Source organism: Xiphophorus hellerii, chromosome 8, assembly GCF_003331165.1.
Source record: "Xiphophorus hellerii strain 12219 chromosome 8, Xiphophorus_hellerii-4.1, whole genome shotgun sequence".
In the NCBI taxonomy this organism is placed as follows: Eukaryota; Metazoa; Chordata; class Actinopteri; order Cyprinodontiformes; family Poeciliidae; genus Xiphophorus; species Xiphophorus hellerii.
The window spans coordinates 18659325-18684452 of record NC_045679.1 but is presented as its reverse complement, the minus strand read 5'-3'; the positions used below and the strand labels follow the sequence as shown (position 1 = coordinate 18684452).

The 25128-nt window shown below is 38.8% G+C and overlaps 1 protein-coding gene across 3 annotated transcripts in view; it reads left to right on the top strand.

The window, feature by feature from the left end:
• dym (dymeclin) overlaps positions 1-23662 on the top strand; it is a 48707-nt gene extending 25045 nt beyond the window's left edge. For all 3 annotated transcript variants that reach the window (XM_032570509.1, XM_032570507.1, XM_032570508.1), the window contains exons 15-17: positions 10957-11139; positions 14398-14511; positions 22338-23662. In XM_032570509.1, the coding sequence (XP_032426400.1) occupies positions 10957-11139; positions 14398-14511; positions 22338-22487 (447 nt within the window). In that variant the 3' untranslated portion in view covers positions 22488-23662. The remainder of the gene's footprint in view (positions 1-10956; positions 11140-14397; positions 14512-22337) is intronic.
• The last annotated feature ends 1466 nt before the right edge of the window (positions 23663-25128 follow it).

Here is a 25128-nt window from a genome sequence, read left to right as displayed (position 1 = left end):
GTTGTACAGTCACTTCAGTTCAAACATAAAGATGGATTAAAATTAAATTCTGTATATTCCAGTTTATTCCTAATTGCAAAACAATGCAGTTAAGTTATTAGTCATGTTAGGAGCAAACTGCATCATAGTCCCATTCCCTAAAGAAAGGATGATCTGAAAGGAACAATAGGAAAGGAAAAAAAGAAATCATTATTAGCGACATTTCATGTTATATTAGGAATAACAGAACAAATTCAAATACATTCAAATATTTTTTTGCAACAGCAGAAACTTTTAGTAAAATCATCAAGATCCTACAAAGTTTTATAAGTTTCATTGTTGAGGAATATTTATATGGAACAATTGACAGTCTGCCTTAAGGCTACAAGACATGCAAATTTGAGACATTTGTGTTTTGGCTCATAAACGTTTTATGATTATTTCCAAGATCTAAAACAAATGCAAAGCTATTTTTGATAATGTCAAAGAAATAGGATTGTAGAAAAAATATGTAGAGGATTATTTTTGTTTATCTTTTTATGTGTGGAATGTTCCAAAATGAATTTAAACGACATCGTTTATAACTGTTGTGGACTAATATTCTTCTTGTTGATATAAGATTTCTATGAAACTTCATGCATAATGTTTCTTATATGAGCAGTTGTAATTAGCTCAAGCTCTGAATGAGGCTTATCACTGGTTTGGCAGATGTGACACATGACGGAAGCTCCCCTTGTCTCATTATACCAGCTCCTTTGTTTCCTCCATCCCAGGGCTCTTCTCATCTTCTGCTAGTGGTTGTGACGGCGTAATTGAAAACAGACGCCTCTGGAGTTGTTCACAAAGCCACGCCTAAACTTGAGAGGTGTGGAAGTTTAGGGAACTACAGAGGGAGATAAAGGAGGTCAAAATGTGAGGAGAAAAGAACAATTGAAACAGGAGAAGCTGGCAGGCGGTGCAGAGAGGAAGGGATTGGAGGAGGGTTCAGGGTGGGTGTAAATGTGTTTTTGTGACAGGCATCTGGAAACAATGTAATTTGGCCGAGTCTGGCTCTGCAGAGAGAACTAATGTTTGTTTAATGTGGGTTTGTCCTGGACATGTAATTGCTCTCTTTACGAGGGAGAGTCTGAGAGGAGGATATGAAAAAAACATCATGAAACGCTCTAAGCTTTGGCTTAAAGCTGCGCGCTTTATGCTCGTCTCCTAACGTCTTGGTCTCTGTCTCTTACATATACACACTGAACACACCCCTGTCTCTCTGAATGTGTTGGTGCCGCTGCATCTGGTTAGCATCAGGGAAGACAGAGTGAAGGGTTTAAGGCCTCTTGAGGCCCCCGGGTAACATCATAGAGGGTCTCGGTCAAAGCAGAGGATCTCTCATGGCCCCCCGTTGAATCGCAGAACGAGCTTGCACATACAAGCAAACATTAAAAGAAAGATGTACCCTCTGTGTTGGATTGAATTGCATTGTGTTTCTGTTTATGCTCCCAGCCAGTCATAATGGTTGTCTTACTTCTCTGCCTCTTAGTCTGTTTACTGCTGCACATTTCTGGGAAGGATCCTGCAAGCACACGCACACACACACGCTTACGGACCCACACACGCAAACACACACTGCCAGCAGCCCCATGGACCACCCAGCCTATGTGTTTATGTGTCCCGGTTGAGTCACAATCTGTGATCTTTTTTTAATAGCCAGAGTTGACGCATGCATTAGCTTTGTGGCACCAGTCCACTTGTTTAAGGGGAACAGCAGAGCCAGAGGATTTATCAACAGATAATAAACATTATGCCTTCTGTTTATTGTCAAAGCTTTTAGGATTCTGCCACTTTTCTACTAGGATATGCAGTTATTTTTGCAAAAGCCATTTTCCTTGCATTAAAGCTGCTGTAGTTTATAGTTGAGTCAAAATTGTTTTGGTGAACTTTGTCATTCAGACAAAGATACGGAGGAGTAGTTTTCATCGTAAAAGAGGGCATGTTTGTGCATTTGTAATAGCCTTCAACATTTGTTTGTCAGAATTTGTGTGTAATTTACTACAAAAGGGCATTTGACTCAAATACTTACAACAGTAATGTCACTGACTGGTACAGTACCTTAGTCATAGCTTGATGCCCCTACATGTCATGAACATTTAACAGCTTTAGTTGTACTGTTTTTGTTTAAAAAAAAAAGGCACAATGAGTACTTCTCTCATCTAAACTAATGTCTATTGCCCCATCAATGAAGCTTGAATGTAAAAACGAAAAAAAAAACTTTCCATGACTCACTCACAAGTTTGACTCTTGTACAGTGGATGTCCAATATTTGGGGTTAGGGCAACAACCAACCATGAATAGCTAAAATCCACAAATGATTGATATTCCCTTTTAGAAAAACTTAACACTGCCTATTTTAACAGTTCAAATACCCAATATACCTCAATATGCATTAATACAAACAGTGGAGACTATTTTAACACTACTGCAGAAGATCATATCGAGAGGCTTTCTTATCTCCACTCTTGGGCGTTCAGCAAAGTGGCACCAAGGAAAATAAATTGTGATCCTGGATTAGCTGTTTTGCAAATGCCAGCCATTAACCTATCAAGTTGCATTTTACTGAGGTATTTCAGCCTCGCAAGTGGCATTTTCTATCAAATATTTTAGATATGCTCTGCAAAAAGGCATATTTTCCGCAAATAATTAGGAGTTGCGTTCCACAGACAAATCTGAGAAATACTCAATTGTGAAATAGGCGGGACTATACAGTATATTTTCTTCTCTGTCTGAGACTATTGAAGTTTATAGCCCCGCTTTCCAGAGTCCACATGGATTTATCTCATTCTCCAAGGCTATGGAAGATGTTTAATGCATAGTGTGCAAGGAAGGGGTCAGCATTAACCATCATAAATCGTTTAGCTGGAAGGAACAGCCGATTGATTGCAATAGGAATGTTACATTGCCCTGTCACATTTCTTACTGCCTTTTAATGTAGAGTCCATCCTTCTATCAGTCAATGAATTAACCACACCACTGAGTCTTTAGTGCATACACAGAGAGCTTCTGGACATTCTGAATGAAATACCTTGAAGAGAGAGAATGTAAAAGAGTTACAGGCTATGTACAGTAATTATCAAAGAGTACCTGGTTCCCGTTTGGTTTTAAAAAATAAAAAAGAATTATTTCTACCTGCATTTCAGTTCAAAATTGTACATACAGACTTGCATACAAATTTCTTTAACTTCAACCAAGAAACTTGCTTCTCATAAATCACATTTGAGTATTAAAAACTAAATCTATTAGTATTTATGTTGTACTAAAAAAATGACATGTCAAAAATTATTTACACCATTCTCAATCATCAATTTAAAAATCTTGGATTGCAGCAATCACATTCTCCTTACTTGGTAATTTATCTTCATTGATGAGTTGTATAGTTTTTGAGGTTGGAAGGCCTCTTTTCCAGCACCCTAATCCATAGGTGTCAAGCTCCTTAAGACTTGAGGGTTTTGCACATTTTAAATGCATCTCTGCTCTATCAGAGCAGCTTTAGACGGCTGAATTAACTCAATTCATATAACAGTTTGATATAACATCAAACTGCAGACATCCAGTTAATAAACCATTCATTTGATTTAGTTGTGTTAAACCAGGGAACCATTTACATCATCCTGAACACCCTTACACAAAAACACTTTTTTTTGTACTCGGCTTTCACTGTTGGCCATTTGAAGGCCACTTCTCCCTTTAAAACTTTGCTGTTGAGACTTTTTATGAAATAGTCAAAGTCTGATATTCAAACTCTAGTAAAATCAAAATATCCTGTCCTTTCTATCTCAGAAGTCTTGTTTTTATAGTTCTCATTAAGGCAGTGAGCAACGGAGCTAACCTACTTTGCCCATCACCTGCTTATTTTAATTAAAAATATATCCCTCCTCCTCCTACCGTCTCTTGTCTGGCTCTCTACATCTATTCCTGAGCAGTGGGGGAGCCATGCCTGCAGACAGCATGTTGGGTTCCAATGATTATCTCCTTCCAAACGATAATTAGAGCAGCCCTGCTGTGCCCTGGTCTTTTTCAGGACTGAGGCACAGCAAACAGAGCACAGCTTCTGTCTGATCAATTAGCACTGCCCACTTTTCTCCCAGAGTTCTCCTGCAGCGGCCGGTGTCATCCCTCTTATCTTTAACCCCACTGCTGTTTTTTTTTTCTTCTTCCATCATCCAAGTCTCAACCAACTAGATGACACCTACAAAGTGATAATGAGGTCTCACACTGTTAATGGGCTCAAACTTTTCTTCTCAGACAGTGACACAGAGCCTGTCCTGAACAGATCCTAGACCTAGAACGGTCCAGTGTGCTGCTGCTGCTGTTGCAGCCGAGGCTGTTGTTTCAGACGCCGTCACTTGCCTCATTCTCAGTGTTTGTGCAACAAAAGAAGTTTTGTGCATTGTGTGTGAGACTAGGGGGTAATGAGAGGCTGACCTGGGCACAGTGCTTCACAAAATGGTGCGATTATGACGTAGCTGTTAGACCATAATGCACGTCAGACAATGACCCATTTAAAAAAAACTTTCAAACAGGGCAGCCGGCTGCTGCTCAGTCAGTCTGACCCTCTCTGGTTGTCCATGTGGCGTTTTTTTTCCTCTTTCCTCGTTGTTTTTATTTATCTTTTGCCTTCAAACTTGATTTTGTTTTTAAGCTGCATCCTACTTCACAACAAACTACTTTTTGGTACTAATTTGGAAAGGGGATACATTTTGACTCATCTCTGCGTCTCTTCTCCCACTATCTCTGTTTGTGTCGGTCTTAGTCAGTGTTCTTTCCTAATATGTCTGCTTTATCTGCCCTGCAACAGCTTGCAATGAGTGTGGCCAACCAGGGATTCTCTAAGCTATTGGTTTAATGATGCCAGCTCCTGCTTTACAGGGATTTGCATGTCTGTCTGTAAACACTCTGTCCTCATGCACAAGGATTCCCAGGCAAACATGTACTGCCAGCTTAGAAAACACACGCTGATGTTGACCACATCAGTTACCTTGTCGTTGCAATTATTAGGTGTTTTGCAAATGGTCAAAACCTGGAGAGGTGTTGGGCAAACACATGCTGATGGACTCATCCTTCCTGGTAGCATCTGTAGACTCGGTGAAACGAGTAAAACAGGACCGGATCAATGAGAGATGCATTTCTAAGGGCTATTTTACTCTGACTCTGCAGCTGAGTTGGAAACCAAGGAATGTCAGGGAAGGACAAATAATGAAAAGGAGAAAGAGACGAAGAGAAACTGAAAGAGATGTCAGGTGTCCTCTGGTCCTTCCAGGATATGCATTATTTTGGGGGCGTGGAGAGTGTAAAAACAAGTGCACAAGAACAGATTGGAAAGTTGGAGAGAAGGAGGAGCAACCAGCGTATTTAAATCCTGTCTGGGTTTCAAGTAGACCACGGACCTCTTAATCTTATCCTCTTGACAAACACGCACGCAGGGCCAGGCAGACGTCTAGCTAGCCTATTTTCATGTGACCTGAATTCCCCAGTGTGGCATTTTTTCCCCTGCCAGACTAATCTCATTAAGCTGGGTGCTGAGCTGGAGAACAAATACACCAGGCATTCCTCACTCCTACTCTTGCCTTCCTCTGCTGCTTTTGTCTCCTCCTCGTCGCGTTTGTTCCGTCTCCATCAGTTCCCCCCCACCCCTCATCTTGTACGTTCCCATTTTGGTCGCTGTCTTCATTTCTTCTGCCTCCTCTTCCTCCTACTCGGTTGTCTCCCATATGTGTGCCTGCTTTCTGTCTAATTATGGCCTGCCACTGCAGAACAGAGGAGAGCAGGTCTAGCTAGGCAGCGGTGTAGATGAGGGAGAGCCACCTCTGCCTCCAGACATACAATCAGTCCTTATTATGGCTGGCTGTCCTGCCTTCTCCCTGCCTCCTCATGTCTAGCATGTGAAGCCTTCAAACACCTTCACAGGCTTTTGGAAATCAATGCAATACATTATTGCATCTGTGTTGCAAGCCTAATTCACAGTCTATGCACAACTGAATGCTGTTATTTACAATTATCCTAATCCCCTGGCTACTTATGAAAGGCTGATTGTGTGTGTGATGTTGTGGGGTAGAGGGGGAAGCCACACTGCAAGCTAAGTTATTTATAAGATAAGGACTAGTTTTCAAGCAGGGCGTACAAGATGGAATAAAAAATGCTACCACATGCTGCTCTGTTACAGATGGATAACCCAGATTGGACAGAATCTCGGCTTCCCATCGGTTTGTTGCGACAGTCTTGCCAGGTTCCTGTTTTGAATGTGCTATCGCCAAAGCCATAGTCAAAACAGGTAATCAGAACAATAATGTTTTCTGTTCAAATCAAACCTTGACTGTAGGTCATAGGTTTGAAATGCTGCAGGCGGCGCGCGGAGATCTTTTGAGTCTTTTTAAATGGAAGCACGCATGAGACGAAAATGTCATTATTCTGAATGCAATTTTAATAGAGTTGCAAGACTTCCAGAAGAGGTCAAGCACAAACTTATCCTCTAAAGTTATAGAAAAGATGACTTTGACTTCAATCTAAATAAAAGAAAAGTAATAAATAGGGAAAAGATGTCAGCTTAAATATGTTTGCTGGCTGAGTATTGTCAAAAAGCTCTTAGAGTTAATAAGTTCCAATAAATTGTAGCTTTCAACATCTCTGTATAGACTACTGGATGTTTGGGCTAAAAAGTCTGCTTCAGCATATTATTCTAGATCAAATAAAGGAGACAATTTCCACAACAGAAAAGGTGTTCATCGATGTTCAATCATTTCCTGTTTGATTGATTTCTCTCATTTCTGAGCTCCTCTTACATCATGAGTTGGTTAGAAGTTGAATATCAATTTTCCCTAGTATATTGGGTTCCTACTCACTCTCAAAAAGTCTTGAATTTCATTTCTTCAATTTCCAGACTAGTATCGAAAAAATATTTTAATGTCCAAATGTATTTTTCTTCCTTTCCTGCCTTATGTTCCTTCCTTCCAGTTTCTGCTTTCTCCTGGTGCCAGATTCATAATAAACTTTTGACATGTTAAATTTTACAACAAGGCTAAAGGACTGAGGTGTGGTAATGTCAGTAAATTGATGCACACACACACTATTGGAAAATTCTTCATCTATATGAATTTCACAGTAGATTGCACTATTAGTCAGTGAGTTTATGTGTTTCTTAGGGTCAATGATATTTTTGCATGCAACAACAGATACTGAATTATACGGTATGCCTATTGTATGCTTTTTCCTTTTCTGTCAGATCTACTTGACTCTTAATCTTGTTTACATTAGCAGCACACTCCTGGTACTTAACCATGTAACAACCTTTACAGTAGTTCATTTCACTAGAGATCCAGGATGATCACAGAAACCTGTCACATATTGTGTTGCTCTGTGTTTAGTCAGCCATTAGACCGATTTCATGAAAAAGACACTGCATTAGGCTAAGCTGCTTACAATGTTCTTGACTCCTGTGATCTTTTAGTCTGTGTTTTCTCCTCTCAGCCTCGTCTTGGCTGCTGAGCTGCAAGCCTTTTAACTCTAAACGGCCCAAGATGCAATATGTGCTGATTTCAGTTTTAGGCTACTATTGCTGAATGTTGAAGTTGTTCTCGGGTGTATGAACAAGAATGTGAACAATGAATAAATATTTAAGATAAATAAAATATGAATAGTTCAAAACATTGATAAGTATTTTCCACATTGTTTATTTTATTTACATCTCATTATCAAACATGCTCACTGTTACCAAACATGGGCATCATTGTCAGAGGACAAACCATATATTTTTCAAGCATAAGGTTAGGTTTGGAGAATTTTTTTTTCACCTTAAGCAAGATGTGTGCCAAAGAGCAGATAGCGTTGTTAACTGAGCAGCATAAAAACATGACATGAACTGACCCATTAACGTTTCGGCACCATAAGAGATGCATTCATTCACTTGAACTTTGTTGCTATTCAGACATTAACTTGGTTGAATTTCACCTGAGTCAGATCTTTTGAAGTTATTTCCACAGACATTGTCTGTTTGAACTTTACTGTGTAGCTTAACAGATGCAGTGAGACAGAGGTAAAAACCTGTTTGAATTACAGAGCGTCAGCACACGTACACTGAAGTTTTCAACTGAAACAAAACTCCTCAGGGCTCCCTGGCATCTATCAGCCACTTTAATGTGTACCTATTGCTCCATAATTATCATCTAACACTCTCGGTAGAGCGACATTTTAGAATACATTGATCAAAAAGGGTAAAATCATCTCCACAAAACAACCAAAACAAATTATGTTCTCACAGAACACAATCACCTTTTGATTAGTTGATCAAATTATGACTAGTGAGGGAGAATGCCAACAGGATGTTTATTTAATCAACTTAAATAATTCCAAACTTAATGGAAGGCACTGGCCATTAACTTGATTTACTCTAATTATTATTTGAATCATCTCATTCTTTTAGATGTTTTGCTTTTTATTAAGACATCATTAGAGTTTGGATGGACCTGACCAAATTTTTCTATTTATCTTATTGTGTGTTTTAGTTTCATCATTTTGTAGTAACTTTCATACATGTTCCAGGGGATAAAACCCAATTTTACATTCCATATATTCCTGTCCTCTTTGGGCCCCATGTTGGGACTGTGAGACATGCTTTGTTTATCCCAGCCAATTAATTACCTTTGAAAACCTTTAGATCTATTCTGAAGATGGTTAGAATAGATCTGGCAAATTTCAGAATAGAGACTTGATTTTTAATATGAAATCTATGATGGTGACATTTGGGCTTCAGGCTTTGTTTCAGCTTTGAGGCATTTTTTTTCCAAGTTGTCATATGAAGATAAAGCAAACCAGTTTTGTTGGATTTAGATTTTTTTTTCTTCTGGATGACATAATTATTTTCGCTGAAACCTTTTGGATTGTTTCTACAACGGTTGTCGTATTTGTGGAAATCCTCTATCTTCCCCTGAACTTTGACAGTTCATAGCCATCTGTTTTTTACTTTCCCACGGTGTCTGCATTTTTTTTTTTTTGTTTGTGCCACCATGATCATGGCAGACGGGACCTTATCTAGTCATGGTGGCGTCTGTCTGGCTTGTAGACACATTGTTATGAATACAGTAACTAAAGGATGAGATATAATCTTTATTCCCCAAGCCAAAGGTTCTTCTTTTAGAGCAGATTGGTTCATGTGGGTAAACAGCTTGCTAAGATTTCTATTTATGATTGAAGTATTTGCTCAGAAGTTCCTTTTTATAAAGCTACTTTGAAACATTGCTATTGGACTAAAAAACTGATGGTCTTTATTAAGCTGTACATTTCGGTTTAAATGCTCAAATTATTTGAGCAAATGCTGGCTTTGTTAGAGTTACAATAATCAAAATAGACAATTCTTGTACTTTTTGAGTGTTTTGCATTGACAGGTACTGTATTTCTTCCTTTCTAAAGAACTGCTCAGTGTATATTGCCTTGGATAGAGTTTACAAATCCTCATACATTTGGCCTTGTTTGTTTTGTTTTTTAGTAAATTTAAAGAAAATGAATCAAGAATAACCCCTTCATGACAAAAATAGCAGTCACCTGGTACTTTGCAGATCTAACCCAAACATCTTTCTCAATATGTAAATGTGTCTGCAGTTAACAATACTTCCTGGTCCTCATAAGTTGCTGCACTTGTGTTGTAAACTAAAAATTATGACCCAACATAACAAATTGTCTGTTGAAACGAGGGGGAAAGATTACGATACTGTTCTAAGAATGTTAATCAACACGAAGTGTGGTAAAACATGTTTGTTGCCAATCAGACGTGTCAGAATGTGAGACGAGTTCAAACAAACAAGATGATTAAATGAAAAACAAATACAGACAGGTAAAGGAAGGAGTCAGACCGGAGGCATACCATGAAAATAGGAAATACACAATAAAAGAAGGAGAACCAGAGCAACTCAACCACAAGGAAATGAGTAAAAGAAGTGGGGTTTACATTAGGGGAAAAACAATCACACTGAAGACTGCAATAATAGATGAAATGGATCATTATTCTATAATGTTACGAAAACAGCTGGAAAAGTCTATTTGATAACATTTGGAGGAACCTTGAATATGTCTGGTACATTTATAAACTAAGAAAAGTTTCAAAAATAAATTGATTTCATGCTTCTGAGTGTTTGCAAGCTTTTAAATCAGTGGAAGGACAGACTTGTATGGCAGAGGTTCACTGCCCTTTATGTCTTAGACTTTTTCCCTGCCCTCCTTTGCTTCTCAACAACTTTACCATCAATAGGCCTAAAACAGCCTATCGATGATTTTTTTTGAATAAGTTCTGTTCAAGCTGGAAAACATTTAAAACAGGCAGTGGAGAGGGAGTGAGGACCACCGTTTATATCGTACATCGCTTTTGTTGCCAATAGTGGTTTGATTAACACAACTATTTTTACCTCCTGACATACTGTTAATATCCGAGTTCTGGTTTCTGAAAAACAAAATGCTGCTTAATAATGACTGTCTTTATCTTCAGTTGTCGGATGCGTTGTTTCTTCTAGCTTCATCCTTCTTCTTGAACTCCTCAGTTGTCTTGATTTTTGGCTGCGAGCCTGCTTTGCTTGAGGAACTTTGTAAATAATCCCTCTGAGTCATCCACTTAGCTCCATGCTTTTTCTTCTCTTGTTCTCACCAGCCTCTCCTCCGTCACTGTCATCCATCATTAGTGACACTTCTCAGTCCCCCATGGGAAAGTCTACCATGTCGTGACCTGTGGCTTATAAGATCACCTCTCTGTCCCTGCCTAAGACTCATCTTACTTCTAAGCTGACATTCCTCCGTCTTTATCTTCATCCCTTGTTACCTCCTTCTGCCATTTTCCTCCACCTTTTCTCACCCACCCTTCACCAAGAGGCAGTGGTTTAAAGATGCAATAATAAGTAAAACCACTGTAATGTGAAGCCAATTAACCTTTACATCCTCCCTATTTCCCCCCCCAAGGCGCAGGACCTGAATGTGATTGAGGAGGTGATTCGCATGATGCTGGAAATCATCAACTCCTGCCTCTGCAACTCCCTGCACCATAATCCCAACCTGGTGTATGCGCTGCTTTACAAGAGGGAGCTCTTCGAGCAGTTCAGGTCCCACCCATCCTTCCAGGACATCATGCAGAACCTTGACACGGTCAGTTACTGAAAATGAACAGTGTCTGATTTGTTGTTATAAGATTTTTGGCTCATCTAACTAACATTTATTTTAATAATTGATTATTCTATCAGTTATTCTGATGATTGAGTAAAAGATTACCCCATTCTGCAAATTTTTCATATAACCATTTGAGCCTTTTTTATATACAATATTAGAAATGCATGAAAGATAGAAATAAACAATTAAATTTGTGTTTAAATAAGAAAAACATTTTACTACCGAAAACGCAGTAGCATTCCTTTAGGATGCACTTGGTCATTTGTAGCGAAGGATGCAGCTAAAAAAATACTTCTAACATCAACATGTGAAAATCTCAGTCCTTTCTGCTTGACTTAACATTTGACATTAACCAATTAATGATTGCATAGCAAAAGTTGCTTAATATTAGATTTTCTTGACTGAATTTGAACCAGGTGAAGCAAAAACTATGCCACTTGAGGAGTTTTGGATCGAACATACTCAAAGAAGGGTTATGGGTTTTTTTCTCTTTGATGCAAAATGAATATATTTTTGTACAGTTTTGGCTTTATTACTACTCTCAGTATGTTGTCCTTCCAGCAAATTACCTTTTTTGAGTCTGTTTACTCCAATTAACGATGAATTGATTACTAAATTAGCTAATGATAATTTCAAAAATCAATTTATTACGATTAATTGTTTCAGCCCATCACTACAGGGATAAATTTTCATGTATTCTGGGGACTTTTATTTAGTGTATCCTAACACAGAGTACAACATTATAAAGTGAAGGAAATGTAAATATATGTTTTCAAGTCTGGTGTCCACGCTCAGCCTCCTTTACTTGGATACCCTGAATAAAACTCAATACAACCAATAGCCTTCAGACGTCATCTAGTTGAAGAACATTATTGAACAAAGTTGATGATGAATATAAAGCAGAGCTGTCCTGATAAGGGAAAGCATATGGCACAAATAAAATGCCAATGAAATACATTAATATGAACTATGTTACTGTGACAAAATGTGAAAAAGTTCAAGAGACACATGTATATAGGTTTAAGGAGCTGTGAATGAAGGCTGTAGATTTGTCTTCTGTGTCCTAACCTGCAAACTGTATGGGTAACATGAAGCCTACAGCATGTGAAACACCCTGAATTAATCAGTCCTTGTGTGTTGAGAGGCTTTGTCTCTTAAAAATTATTGAGTGTGGGTGAATAAAGATAAAGAACATAATTCAGTGCTGTATTTTATATCTGTGGCAGCCATCTAGGCAAGGAAGTAAAGCTTTTTGCTCTATCTGCATGTGGTTGCTGCATGCATCACCCTGGGGTTTGCTGTTATCCATAAGTATGAGGGAAGCATGTCTGCTAGGAACCCTTGGTTTAGACCACTTCCCTCAGGCTATTCTCTGAAGCTTTCCTCGTGCTTGCAAATTCATGTGTGCTAGCATGAGATCCAGGATGAGAGGCTACTTCTTTGCTATTCTAAATTAAGCCCATATGAGAGGCCTTCAGAGTTAATGAAAAGATTAGTATTAGATTGAGACGCACACTACACTCATCCTGCAGTAGTGTTGAATTTTATATAGCAACTGTTGAGCATAAGCAGAGAAAATGTTGCCTGTGGAGCTTTTTTTCTGCTGTTTGTGACAAAGAGGGGGCATAAAAAGAAGGATTTTTTTTTTTTTAAATTTTCAAACATTTCCTCAGAGGACATCCAGCCCAGCAGTAGAAACACAAAATATGCTTTCCTCAATTTCCTGCTCTAGTGTAAACCCAAAGGGCATCAAATAATTTAAGCACTGCTGCTGGGCTTTTTCTAAGTTTGATTTAAAAACAAAAATTGCTGAAATCATGTGTTGAATTTGAATCAGATCCCATTTAACTAAAACAACATTCATTCAGTTTTGAATTTTGCCTTTTAACCTCTTATTTTTGACTTTTCCCAGCTACTGTTATTTATTATTTGGTGCCAAATACATATTCTGTAGTCCTGGACAGTGTGGAAACATTTTTGTTCATGAACCCGTAGATGAAGTATGACTTAACTGTGTCATCTTTTTATTACTAAATTGATTATGTTATTAGTTTCATTATTTTGTTAAGGAAGCAGGATTGTCATTCAGTCGTGGTTCATTGTAAGGTCATGTATGTCACTGTTTCAGTAGGACAGACCTACAAGAAAGCAGTAGTACACATGCATTATATTACTAGCGCTACACATGCAAGATTGGCCACTTCATCAAGTGAAGTATCAGATTTCTCTCTACAACATGACACACTGTAGAGACAATTTACAGCTTGGTGTCCAGGCGGTGTGATAAATACGTCTTCAAGGCTTCTCAATCAGGAAAACACAATAAACAACATTTAATTTAATTGTGTTTGTGTGTTTTGTGGCATGAAAAGTATTGACAAGAAAGATTAGAGTAATAACTAGTGAACAGTGCTTCCATGAAGATATTATTGCCTTGATGTTTAGATATTTAATTATGAAAGCTTAGAATTTCTCATACTCAGAATCTGGACAGCTCACAGTTGCATTTGCTTTTTGAAAACATTGAAATTTGATTTAAGAATCACAAAATATACCAGTTTGCTGGATTCTGGGTCTTAATATGCAAACTCTGAAGTGGACGTCAGCCTGCATAGGATTCTCAAGGTGTAATGACTTAATAAAAATACCAAGTTTTCACATTTTCACAGTATTTACCTAAACAGAACACGAATGACTTAATCTAATGACTTTTTGTTTAATAAAGAACCTACAATATTTTCATACTTCTACTAATAGTAATAGAATGACTGATCTGTTATTTGATACTTAATTAAATAAAAATACACTTGGAGGATAATACATTTATGTTGGAGGAATTACTCAGACTGTCTGCTCAGGTGGCTAGCCAACTGTGGTTTTGAAACATTGCTACATTAATGGGTGCTGGGTAGTGCTGCTTTGGATTCCATACCAAGACTTTTCATATTTTTTGCAACTAGAAAGTTAAAAAATGTAAGCGAGGTAAAGGAATACTCGCCTTTTTTCACCTAGTTGACTAGTAAATACTTTCTGGCTTCTCATTGATATGCCTTTAAACTGTAGGAATGGTATGATGGAAAATTTTAGACATTTTCAAAACCATAACTTGTAAAAACCTTGATATGAGAAATCTGCCAAATCCTACTCAAAAGCACAATGTGGTTTGCGGATCCCCCTCCATACAACTGTAGTATAAGTAAGTTCCTGATTGTCTGTCTCCTGTTGCGTGAACTTTAGGTGATAGGATTCTTCAGTCAGCGTCTGGAGCAGGCTGGAAGTGACCTGTCAGTTGAGAGGGTTCAAGAGGTCATCATGAAAGGAGCCCAGGCCTTGCCTAAAGACAGACTGAAGGTAAGATGACATATAGGACACCACAACAGAGGTGATTGTTAATGAAGGCTGTCTACAGATAAATGAAACAGTACATGTGTAATGTAAACAGGCCGTAGACTGCGAGGTTCTGCTTATTGCATGGTTGCAGAGTAACTGAAGACAAGCTCATGAGTCTGTGTGCACAGAGGAATGGGGAGAAATATTAGAAGTGGATGAGGAAGAGTTCAAGGAAGAGATAAAAACAGCAACTGAGACCTGAGACAAAAGACCAAAGCCCAGTTCTCACCAACATTAATGCATATCTCCCTTCCATCTCTGCTGGCCTGCTACATGTGAACATGTAATGACATTTCAAGGATATGGGATGGGGGAGCTCAGGGGCACTTTGTCATGGACACATAAGATTGTAGGGAGAGGGGCAGGAGGGGACATAAATCTGCCACCGTGCCTCGTTACCCTACACTCCTGGCGGGTTCGCTAACCCCTCCCCTCCCAAAGCTCCTCCATTAATCAGTGAGGGAATATGTAACCAGGGGTCTCCACACAGCACTCCCCACCAGCACAGAGGCTCTTAATTGCCTGTTTCATCATGTGTTTCATGTTCTATACTTGGCGGCGGGCTGCAAGGCATTTGTCTCACTCGCCGATACTGAAGAGGGATGGTGCATCGCCATGAGTTTATGTGGGTTCCCCGTCTCACTCCCAGTCAGCACCTTGAAGCATTAAAGCAGCAATCAACCATAAATCCATAGAATTATACATGTGTGTAACCCTGCTCTGTCCTTCAGAGTGGTGCACATGTAGAAAACATTGCAACATTGCACGACTGCAAGTGTGAAGCGAGTGACTGCAAATGTGTCGTTGAGTTTCGCATTGACTCTCCAACCATCTGAAAGCTTTCCAGTTCCACTGGGTGAAGTGAAGCGAAAGAAATATCTGGGCAATGTCTCCTCTGGGAGAAGTCCATTCTGTCTGATGGTACAATCAGTCAAACAAACAAACAGCTGTCTCTCCTCTTCTGCCTTCCTTCTCCCAATGAGCTCATCCTGCTGTTGAGCCCCCAATCTAAAGAAAATCCATATGTTAGATGAATGTTGTGTGGAATTGTCAATGAGTCGATAATTACTCCGCAAAAGAAGAATTGGTGACTCAATCAGTTGACCCTTCAAGGCGATTGGGAAGAAAGAGATGTGAACACTCTAGGTATTCTCCTAAGAAAACACATTGAGCCTGAGCATGTTATTCATCTTGGTTAGTCAATCACAAGTACAGCTAGTCTATCCAGTAGTAATTACTTCCGATGAGGAGGTACTGGGGTTGATATGCTTTTGTTTCTAGTCCAAGATGAAAGCCAGAGTGGAAGAATAAATGTCAGATTTCATCTGTTTGAAAAATAGTTGAATTTTTTTGTTTATTTTTTTCCTTAACATTATATTATGTGTTTTTTGCACTTTGTGGAAACTAGGCCTAACATCCCTAGTTTCCACTGTTGGCTTCAAAACAGGATCACCGACGCTGAAAAGTAGCTCCTGCCATTGCATCAGGATTAAAATATTGTCCTCTACTCATAAACTTGTGATAATTTCGTACCGTTTACACAATAAATCTGCGTTATAATCCCTTTTGAGTCAGTGGAAATTCCTAAAATTGACAGATATTTAATAAATCAAGTCTGAGAGACTTGTCCCAAAGGAATATTAATCAAATACTTGGGGCAGCAGCACTTTATTTCTAAAACTCTGTTCATAATCAACATTGATTGTGATTGTTATTTATCGGTGCATCAGAACATAAACCGTTTTAAACCCTATAATATTACCTTTACTTAAATTTTGACTCCCTCTTTTACCACAGACAGCTGTGACCAGCTGTGTTGATGATTTAAAATATTTTACAGTTAAAGTTAATGGTGTAAAGTATAAGCTTTAAACTTTTTTTTTAAACTGATGTGACTAAAATACAATGTTGAAAATTTAAACCATTTCAAAATGCTCCACACTTCCACAAAACATCATTAAAATTTTCCTCGTTCATGTAAAAGTAGAGCCATTTTCTGGGGTAAATTTCTTGTTTATTGCATTTTTGCTGGATAAATTCACTGAATACTTGAGGTGGCATAAAATCGATGCCTTTGGATAACTGCCGCAGACAGTGACATCTTTGGGGGGTCACCAAGTCTCCATAACAACAATTTATTTCAGGTCTTTTTGCTCATCTTTACTGCGGTTGTCAGTAATTGTGGAGGGTGCTAAAACTTAGTGTAGGTGAAGCTTGGGCCAGTATGACATTCTCACTGCCTGATAACCCTTTGTAAAAATACCACGGTTTCTAGTTTTGATATTATGTTGACAAAGATGTAAACCATGGTTTTATCACTTTAAAACAAGAAACCTTTGACTCAAGCAAAACAATAGAATAAGCAAGCTTTGGTAGTACTTTTTAGGAATTTTTTTAAACCTTTAAAACCAGTAAGTAGCCCATGTGTGGTGGAGATAAGGCATTTCAGAAGTGAGAGGGTAGATTTGTATCTCTGGAAACTACTTGTCGAGTAGAGCTGACAGCTGCCAAGAAACCAATTTCTTTTAGACTTTACTAATCAAACAGAACTTTGTTATTTTAAGCAACAAGGATGATTGTTGACACTACAGTACAAAAGGCCAGTTCTTTTGAAGGAGCTAAAACCATTCAGACAAAAACGTTGACGTGTAAATGAAGCTCCAGCTGAGACAATGTGTTAAAGAAGGTGTAAATACCCCAAAGACGACCCTCATCTTCTTGTCCCTCAGATGTCTCTGACCCTCTGTCGGTGTGTGTGTGTGTTTTGTCTCGGGATGTGTGGTGTTTGCAGGCAGGGCTTGAGGAATGTGGTGTTTAGCCTGTCCAGCTGAAATCTGCTTTATTGAGCACTGATAGCCTGTAGACTGTCTGACTCCTCGTGGGGGCGGTGGATGGAGGGGTGAGGCAGCAGGAATACCAGCTGTCCCTCAGCTACCTGGTTCCTCACAGGCCTGGTGCTCATCACCACTCTCCCACACACCGACGTGTAGGGAGCAGAACAATTAGAAAAACAAATGCTTAAAACACTGTAAGCGATAAAACATTGGAGACTTTCTCAAATTAAACTCTTCATCAAATCATCATTACTAACCCGTCCCTATGATTCAGCGTCTGGAGGGTCTAGATTTTTCTTCAAAACCAAGCAGTAATTTAGTTACTTTTGTCCTTTTGATAATAAATGACTGAGAGATTTGGAAAGAAAGCAACTAAAAAAGAAACTAAAAAAACCCCAAAGAAAACCAACACAAGCAAGTCAATTTGAAATATAACATTTGAGTGGTTGTGTCTTTACCTGCTTTTGAGTTTATTTGTTTGCTCGGGGTTCATATTTGCTCCACAGCTGGATTCTTTTCTGTCTGGTCAAGATCTGGCAGCACAACCGCCTGCAGAGGAGGAAAGGGAACACAGAGTCCTGAGTGAAGATATGAAGCCAGCCAGTCAGTCTGTGTTCTGGGGCGAGGGCCTGACCCGCCAGGACCTATAACTAACTGATCTGTTCTCTGGCCAAGTGGGTCCCGACAACAACCTGATGGGGAGGGGATAAAGAGAAAAGGCAAAAGAGAACCACATTAGATATCCACAGAGGAAGTCAGAATAAGGGACGGTTAATAATAATGTTGGGGTCGCTGTACTTGTTCTCTTCTCAGCCTGTAAGGGATGTTTTTGCTGAATATCTAAAATTTCCGACTGCACAAAATCCCCAGCTATCCCCGTCCAATATATAAGTAGAAGGAAAAACAGTGGCCACTGTGACTCAGGCATTATTTGCTCTATTTTATGTATTTAGAGTCTAGAAGAGGTACTCACATGTGTCTGGCTTTCTTTTTCCTTCAATAAAACCCTGACTTGGGGAAATGATCATTTGAGGAAAATATGTTTAAGTGTAATCTTTTCCTCCATTTGAGCTTTTCAGGGCAGGTCATTTTACAACAACCTCCAGATTTGTATACATCCCTGTCAGCTGCTCAGGTTTTATCAGATAAAAATTTGAAAAAAACCTTGATCAGTCCAGTTAGCTGAATTTTATTAACGTGACACCAGACTTGTTTCCATTATTTGCAGCCTTTATTGAAGCTATTTGGCTGCTGCGTGTAGCTTTAGAGAAGCTTTTTTACCAAACAGACTTCAAGAACCAGAAAGAACAGCAGAACTTCCCATGTGTTTCTTTATATAACTTCTGATTACAAAAAACTGCGAACAAACTGCATCTAGTAGCTTTTGATATACAATCTGTGCTTTTTCTTGAGGACAGAACAGCTGAGAAGGGGGCAGAAATACATGCATTATTCAACAAGGGATTCTTGATGGATTTATCAAATGTAAAGAAATTGTTGCATGTTTCAGGTTTTTTATAATATTCTGCAGAGCTAGTGTCTCTTGACTTCTTGTGTGTGTTGTGAAATATGAGGCAGGTTCTAGAAAGATAAACAATAAAAACACACAGAAATTCTCTATTCCACTATCACCCATAGCTCCTTGATCTTAATGATTGTCTTGGGGAAGCTTCAACATACCAGAGGGGTTTAAACATTCTCCATATATCCAGAAATGATCAGTAATGTATGTTTTGTACTGGCAAGGTTTTATTTAATATGCAGAATAAATTGTAGATTTTGACCACAAATTATGTTCCTTAGGGTATATGATCAGTAGTCCAAAAAAACGGACTGATATTTGAAATTTTAAAGCGTCATTGTGCATTAGTAGGTCAGTTTTAGAAACTTCTGATCATTTTCTTTGCTTTTATATGTCACAGTGAATTATATTACTCTTGATGCTCATGAATCTTAGCGCTACTCTTGAGAAAGAAGGATTTAATTTATTGCTGTCGAGATAAAAGCCAAATGAAAGATACTGGTTGAGGAAAAAAAAACCCCACTAACGTTCTCTCAGGCTACATTTACGCAAATCCGCTGCCTGGAAACTGCTGGCATTTTCAGATGTTTGGGGAAACATCTGTGGTTTAGACAAGACCACGAAGACTAAGAATCCACTGTAGTTATTACCAAGCAACTGTATGGTGCTGTGTTTTTAACATCTTGTCGAATTGTGGATTCACTTTTGACTCCTCACTTCCACCTTATGTAGAAAACGGTAACCCATCTCTGATGAACCAGACGCTCATGGAGGTTTATGCAACATACAGTATATTCCTCACCAGAAGTTGTTGTCATGGACACATCAGCCGAACTGATCATACAACTACCCTGAGCATTCATGACCGGCTCTGACACTGAGAAAAAGCTGTAGTATAGAGCAAGGGGAGAGGGGCGTGGATAGCATGTGCATGAATAAGATTGACAACGCTAAGAACATCCTCCTAACATGACCCTCATCTGCAATAGCTGTGCAAATTTACATCAGAAACTGTCTGGTGATTTTCTTTTGACATTGTCTGAAAGTGACTGAAATGTACGCCACTCCATTTTCAGCAATGACTAAAAGGTCTGCTAAAATTTCCCCTTTGCACTTCAGCAACCATTGATTTTAACAGGTGAAAAATAGCATGTAGATTCAGCTAATATCAGAAATGCTTCATAAAGCTAATTAGAGTATTGTATATTGTATGGAGATATCTGCATATTCCCCTGGGCAAATTTAATCAGTTAATGTTGCTTGATGGAACAGCATTAATATCACACATTTTGACAGTATGTTGACATAGCCATGTTTGCTGATTAATGCTTTAATTATCTTAATTAGCACATCAGCATTACTGTGTAGGATCCATATATCATGATAATCCAATATGGGCATTAATCTCCTTGACAACCTTCTGTCACCATGTGGTAATGTATGTAAATCAATAAATAAAAATGAGAAACAAATTTTCCAATTAAAAGAAAAAGTTTAGAGCCATTTTTTATCCCTTAGGCAAAAAAAGAGCTGGAGTTGAGTAATCATCACCGTCAGTGTCGTATGGACATTTGCTGAGTTGGTAGACTGAGACAAGTCACCTACACACACACATACCAGGAGGATAGCACAGCTTCTGCATTGTGTCTGGCCATCACAATGGTCCTGGTGTGTGTGGTCTAGTCTCAGTAGCCTGGCATATGGCCTGTGACCCCGGAGCCCCTTCGTCTGTGTCATTATGATACCGATAGCGTTGCTGTGAATAGAGGCAGTCAGGACTCAATGGAGCAAACTGGGACCATCACATAAAGGGCACAGCGTCTGTCTTTCAGCGCAGCCTGATTACTGGACTGTGTGCGTGCACATAACATGCATGTTGAGATGGGAAGATATAATGAGGTGCCCTTGTATTATTGATGCTTTCTGCTTCTGCTGCCTACCTGCTGTTAGGTGGCCTGGCTGATGCTTGGTTTAGTCCACTTGGTGGGCTTTTCTTCTTTTTCTGGTAGAGTTGGAAAAAGATCACACAGCATTCATATGAGAAGATCTCAGCTTCTTTTTTTTTTTTGCAAAACAGAATATTGTATTCAGCTCTTACTTTATTGTGATCATTAGAGTCTTGGTTTTGTCTTTTAAATATTTATATTGGTTAACAAAATGCTATGAAACATGTAGGCAAGTGCTCCCTTGGACTAGCAGGAGCAACATTAATATAACTGCAGATTGTTTTTGGTCAATTTAAGAGACTTTCTTCACACTTCCCCTAGCACTTCCAGTAACATTTCAGCTTTATTTGATGACAGCAGACTTGCAAAAGCTAATTTCAACATCGAAGAGCATGACCCTAGCGTGATCCTGGTGTTCACATCAGAAATGTATCCCTTTTGTCTGCTTGGCCATCTTATTCTTATGGTAGTCTGTGGAGATTGTCTGAAAATATAGGTTTCTGTGCATCCGCAATCAGTTTCAGCTTGGGTGAAACTGCCGCACACTGCTTAGCATGCCATTTTGCTCTGTTTTCCATAATCTGATCCAGTCTATCCATCTCATATTTCAGTGTCTATTGATTCATACTGTTAAAAAATGTTTTGATGGCCCATCATGTTCTTCGCTGAACTTTAAAGTTTCTTATGTATCTGTAGATTTCCTCCGACTAAAAGATTTGACCAATCATGAAGAGTTCATCAGCAGGACTTGCATCCTTCTGTTCTTGTGGAAAACGAATTAATACACACAAGCAAACAACTCTATTGTCAATTTAATTCAACCATTTGTTTAAGGATTTGATTTTCTTTATTTTTCAACTTCTTGAAAGAGAAATAATTATCGCTTGTGCTGGCACGATGATGGGAAAAAAATAGAAAAACACAACACATTATGAAACTAATTACAGAAGCTACAGATTTATTGTACCTCTGACATTTTTCACACATTTGCAAACAATTGAATCTGTCGTGCAGATGATTAAGCGGGGAGAGTTTCGTGTCAATCAAAAAGTATCCTGGCATGAATCATGCTTCACTTGCTGTGGGCAAAAATATTATTTTTCTTACCTTGAAAAAGTTCTGTTCACCTTAAAACTTCTTACCGCGGTGGAAAGTTCAGTCATATGCTATCAAGTTTTTAAACTCCAAACAACATTGTGGTGTTTCTTTTGTCTTGTTATGGTTTTAGTCTTGTGTTTGGTCCATTCATCCATCCATCTCTTTATTCATCCCCATTCTATTTGCCATTCTTATGACAATGTCAATCTATCCATCTGTCCATCCACATAGCTCTCCCTTTCCTCCGTGGCACTCTCCACCTTATTCTACTGAATCCTAACATTTTCTCAAATCAGAGGGGATATATAGTACTTTCCAGCTTCAAGTCTCATGCATTTCCTTATTTTTCCTTTTCTTTTCTTTTTTTTTGTTTGTTTGTGTGTACAGAAGTTTCCAGAGCTAAAGTTTAAGTACGTGGAGGAAGACCAGCCAGAAGACTTCTTCATCCCATACGTTTGGTCGCTGGTCTTCAACTCTGGTGTTGGCCTCTACTGGAACCCACATGGCATCGAGTTGTTCAGCATGGACTCTGGTTGAACAAGAAAATAACCCCAAAAACATTCAGCCTTCATCACAGTTCAAAACAGAATAAAAGGACTAATGAGTGTGTGTGTGTTTTTTTGGTGTGTGTGCGCGCGTGTGGGGGTTCGTGTGGGGGCGTGGGTGTGTGTGTGTGTATGTTACCATTTGTAGTATGTGCACGCTGCTTTCAAAGTGCCTCGACCTTGTACATGATGGAGTTCCTTTTTATGCAGCACAACCTTGTATTGTAATAACTGCTCTGCTTCAACACTGTGAAGCCTCATCAGTGCTGGTTAGCAGTGCACACAGTAGCTTCCAATTGTTCCCCAATATATTTCTGTAGTGAATGCTTGTTTAACAGCACATATCTATTTTTGTTTGGCCAAGAAGCTCAGATTTCTGGCAATGGAGGATTCCCTTTTCTGTCATTCTTCAAAGAACAGATCATTGAGGAAAAAATAGACAATGCCTACATGTTACACATTTCCACCGTACGACTTTAGATTCTTAACTATGTTGTAATATATTGAGTTTTAAATATTAATGTCATTTATTTAGGTTTTATTTGGAACCCTCATGAGAACAGCTTCGATTTATAACTGGTTTGTTTGCGAAGTTGCCGTTGGGTTCAAAACAGTCAGAGAAACATAATTTATTATCAACTTTTAGATTAAATATGCAGTGTCCCTGGCTGTGTAATATCCATCGTTCATGTACAGTTTAATTAGAGCTTAATCTGAGTCCCTAGACAATATTAGCCTCCTGCATCACTGTGATTCATGTGATTTCATCGTTGCTTCCAGCCTGACTTCACTCAGTCTTTGTCATTTGCATCTTTCTGGATAGTCTCCCAAGGCAAGTACTTAAACTAGGACAGACAGTACATCTCTTGTCCTGTTGTGTATAGCTACAACTGTCTCTTCAATTTGTTACTTTATCTGCATGTTTAACTTGAGACTTAAGTTATTTATTTCCATGTATGTTGGGTTTTTTTTATATATATATATATATGAAGAAGCATATTCAAGACCACTAAATATAAGTGTGGCAGGAACAAGATGAGCACTGCTTTTGAGGCTTAAGGCCATGGAAACTTGATTGGAAAATTAGCTTTTTATTACTGCAAGTTCAGCTATCATTTTGTCAGTTTTCTTTGAAAAATAGGAGTTTCAATAAAATGGTTAAGTCAATGTGTTTCTCTCATTATTATAGCATTAATTCTGCACCATTTACAGAACAACACATGCTGTTTCTAAGAGATTTATGCAATTTTGCATTGAATTATTTGTTGTCTTTAGGTTTAGTGGACATTTATGTTCCCCATAGCTTCAGGTTTGGTGTGGATAGCTCTTTCACCTTAAATTAGATCACTTTAAAACTGCATTTGGTATTTTAATTCAAAGTCAAAAATACTTTAGTTCCAAAGGGAAATTAAATATAATTCATCCATGTTTCTTTAAAGAGTTGTTGCACATGGTGATGACTCTGAGCTGGAAGATCTCCTGTACCAGTCTCTCTCTCTTCCCAATTCATATGCACACTTGATTTTACTTTTCTTTGTTCACTGTGACCAAAGAACATCATTTTTCTTTCCTATGCATTAAACAAGACACAAGAAACAACCTCAAACATTCAATAACATTTTGAATGTGCCTCACACATCAACTTGGATGTGTCTTGGTTGCTTAATATCATCATTGCTGCAGAAGAAGTATGAACACTTCCTCTGCAGACTCTGAAAAATCAGAGTCTGGAGGAAAAAAAGTTTTTGACAATGGCACCCACTGTACTGTCAAAGAGAGGCATGCAATTCTCTTGGGAAGTGCATGCCTTTTGGCTCTACTGTAATGGTTTTTCTGCATGAAATTTTCCGGCTCTCAAGGACAATATAATGGATGTGATTTGATGTAAAGAATGCTGTGCCGTATTTTCAGCAGAGGCCTGACATTAGGTTACAGTGACATCGAACTCTCAAGGAGACTGAAAGTACCTTCTTTATGCGCTTCCAGTCTCACCTGCTATATTAATGCAGCGACAGATGGTTGAACGGAGGTTTCCACAAAGTGACATGGCTCTCCTTGTTCCTGCATGCAGCAAGGGTCGACTTCCTGCTTCTGTTTCAATGGGAAGATGGATGAAGCATGGGATTCTGGGAAGGGTTGTATGTTTTCTACATGTCTGTGCCCTCTCCTGAACTGTTCCCCTACTGGAGCAGTGTGACTCCAGAGCCAGAGGTCATACCCAGATCAGTTTTCTACAGAGAGTTCTCAAAAGTGGGACACTTTGGAGACTGGCTTGCTAAAGTGCTGCTTACCCCCTGTGACTCAGAGCTCATTAACTTGACTGATTGCCTCTGCAACAGTGGGAGGTCTGTAAGTTCAGCAGTTTTAGGATGAGGTCAGATCAGGAGTCAACCTCGATCATAATATGAAATGTGTTCAAAAAGATTTTAAATGTGAAAAAGAAATGGGTACATAACCACCCACAGTCCTGCAGATCTGACCTGGATTGAAAACAGACTCAGTGGGTTGGACCGCTGAAGTAAAAGAAAGATATAAACACGAGACGGGCACACTGACATGATCTTGATGTCTGCAAGATACCAATTAACTTGGGTGACAATAAATGGAATGACAAACCTCTGGTTAAACCTTAG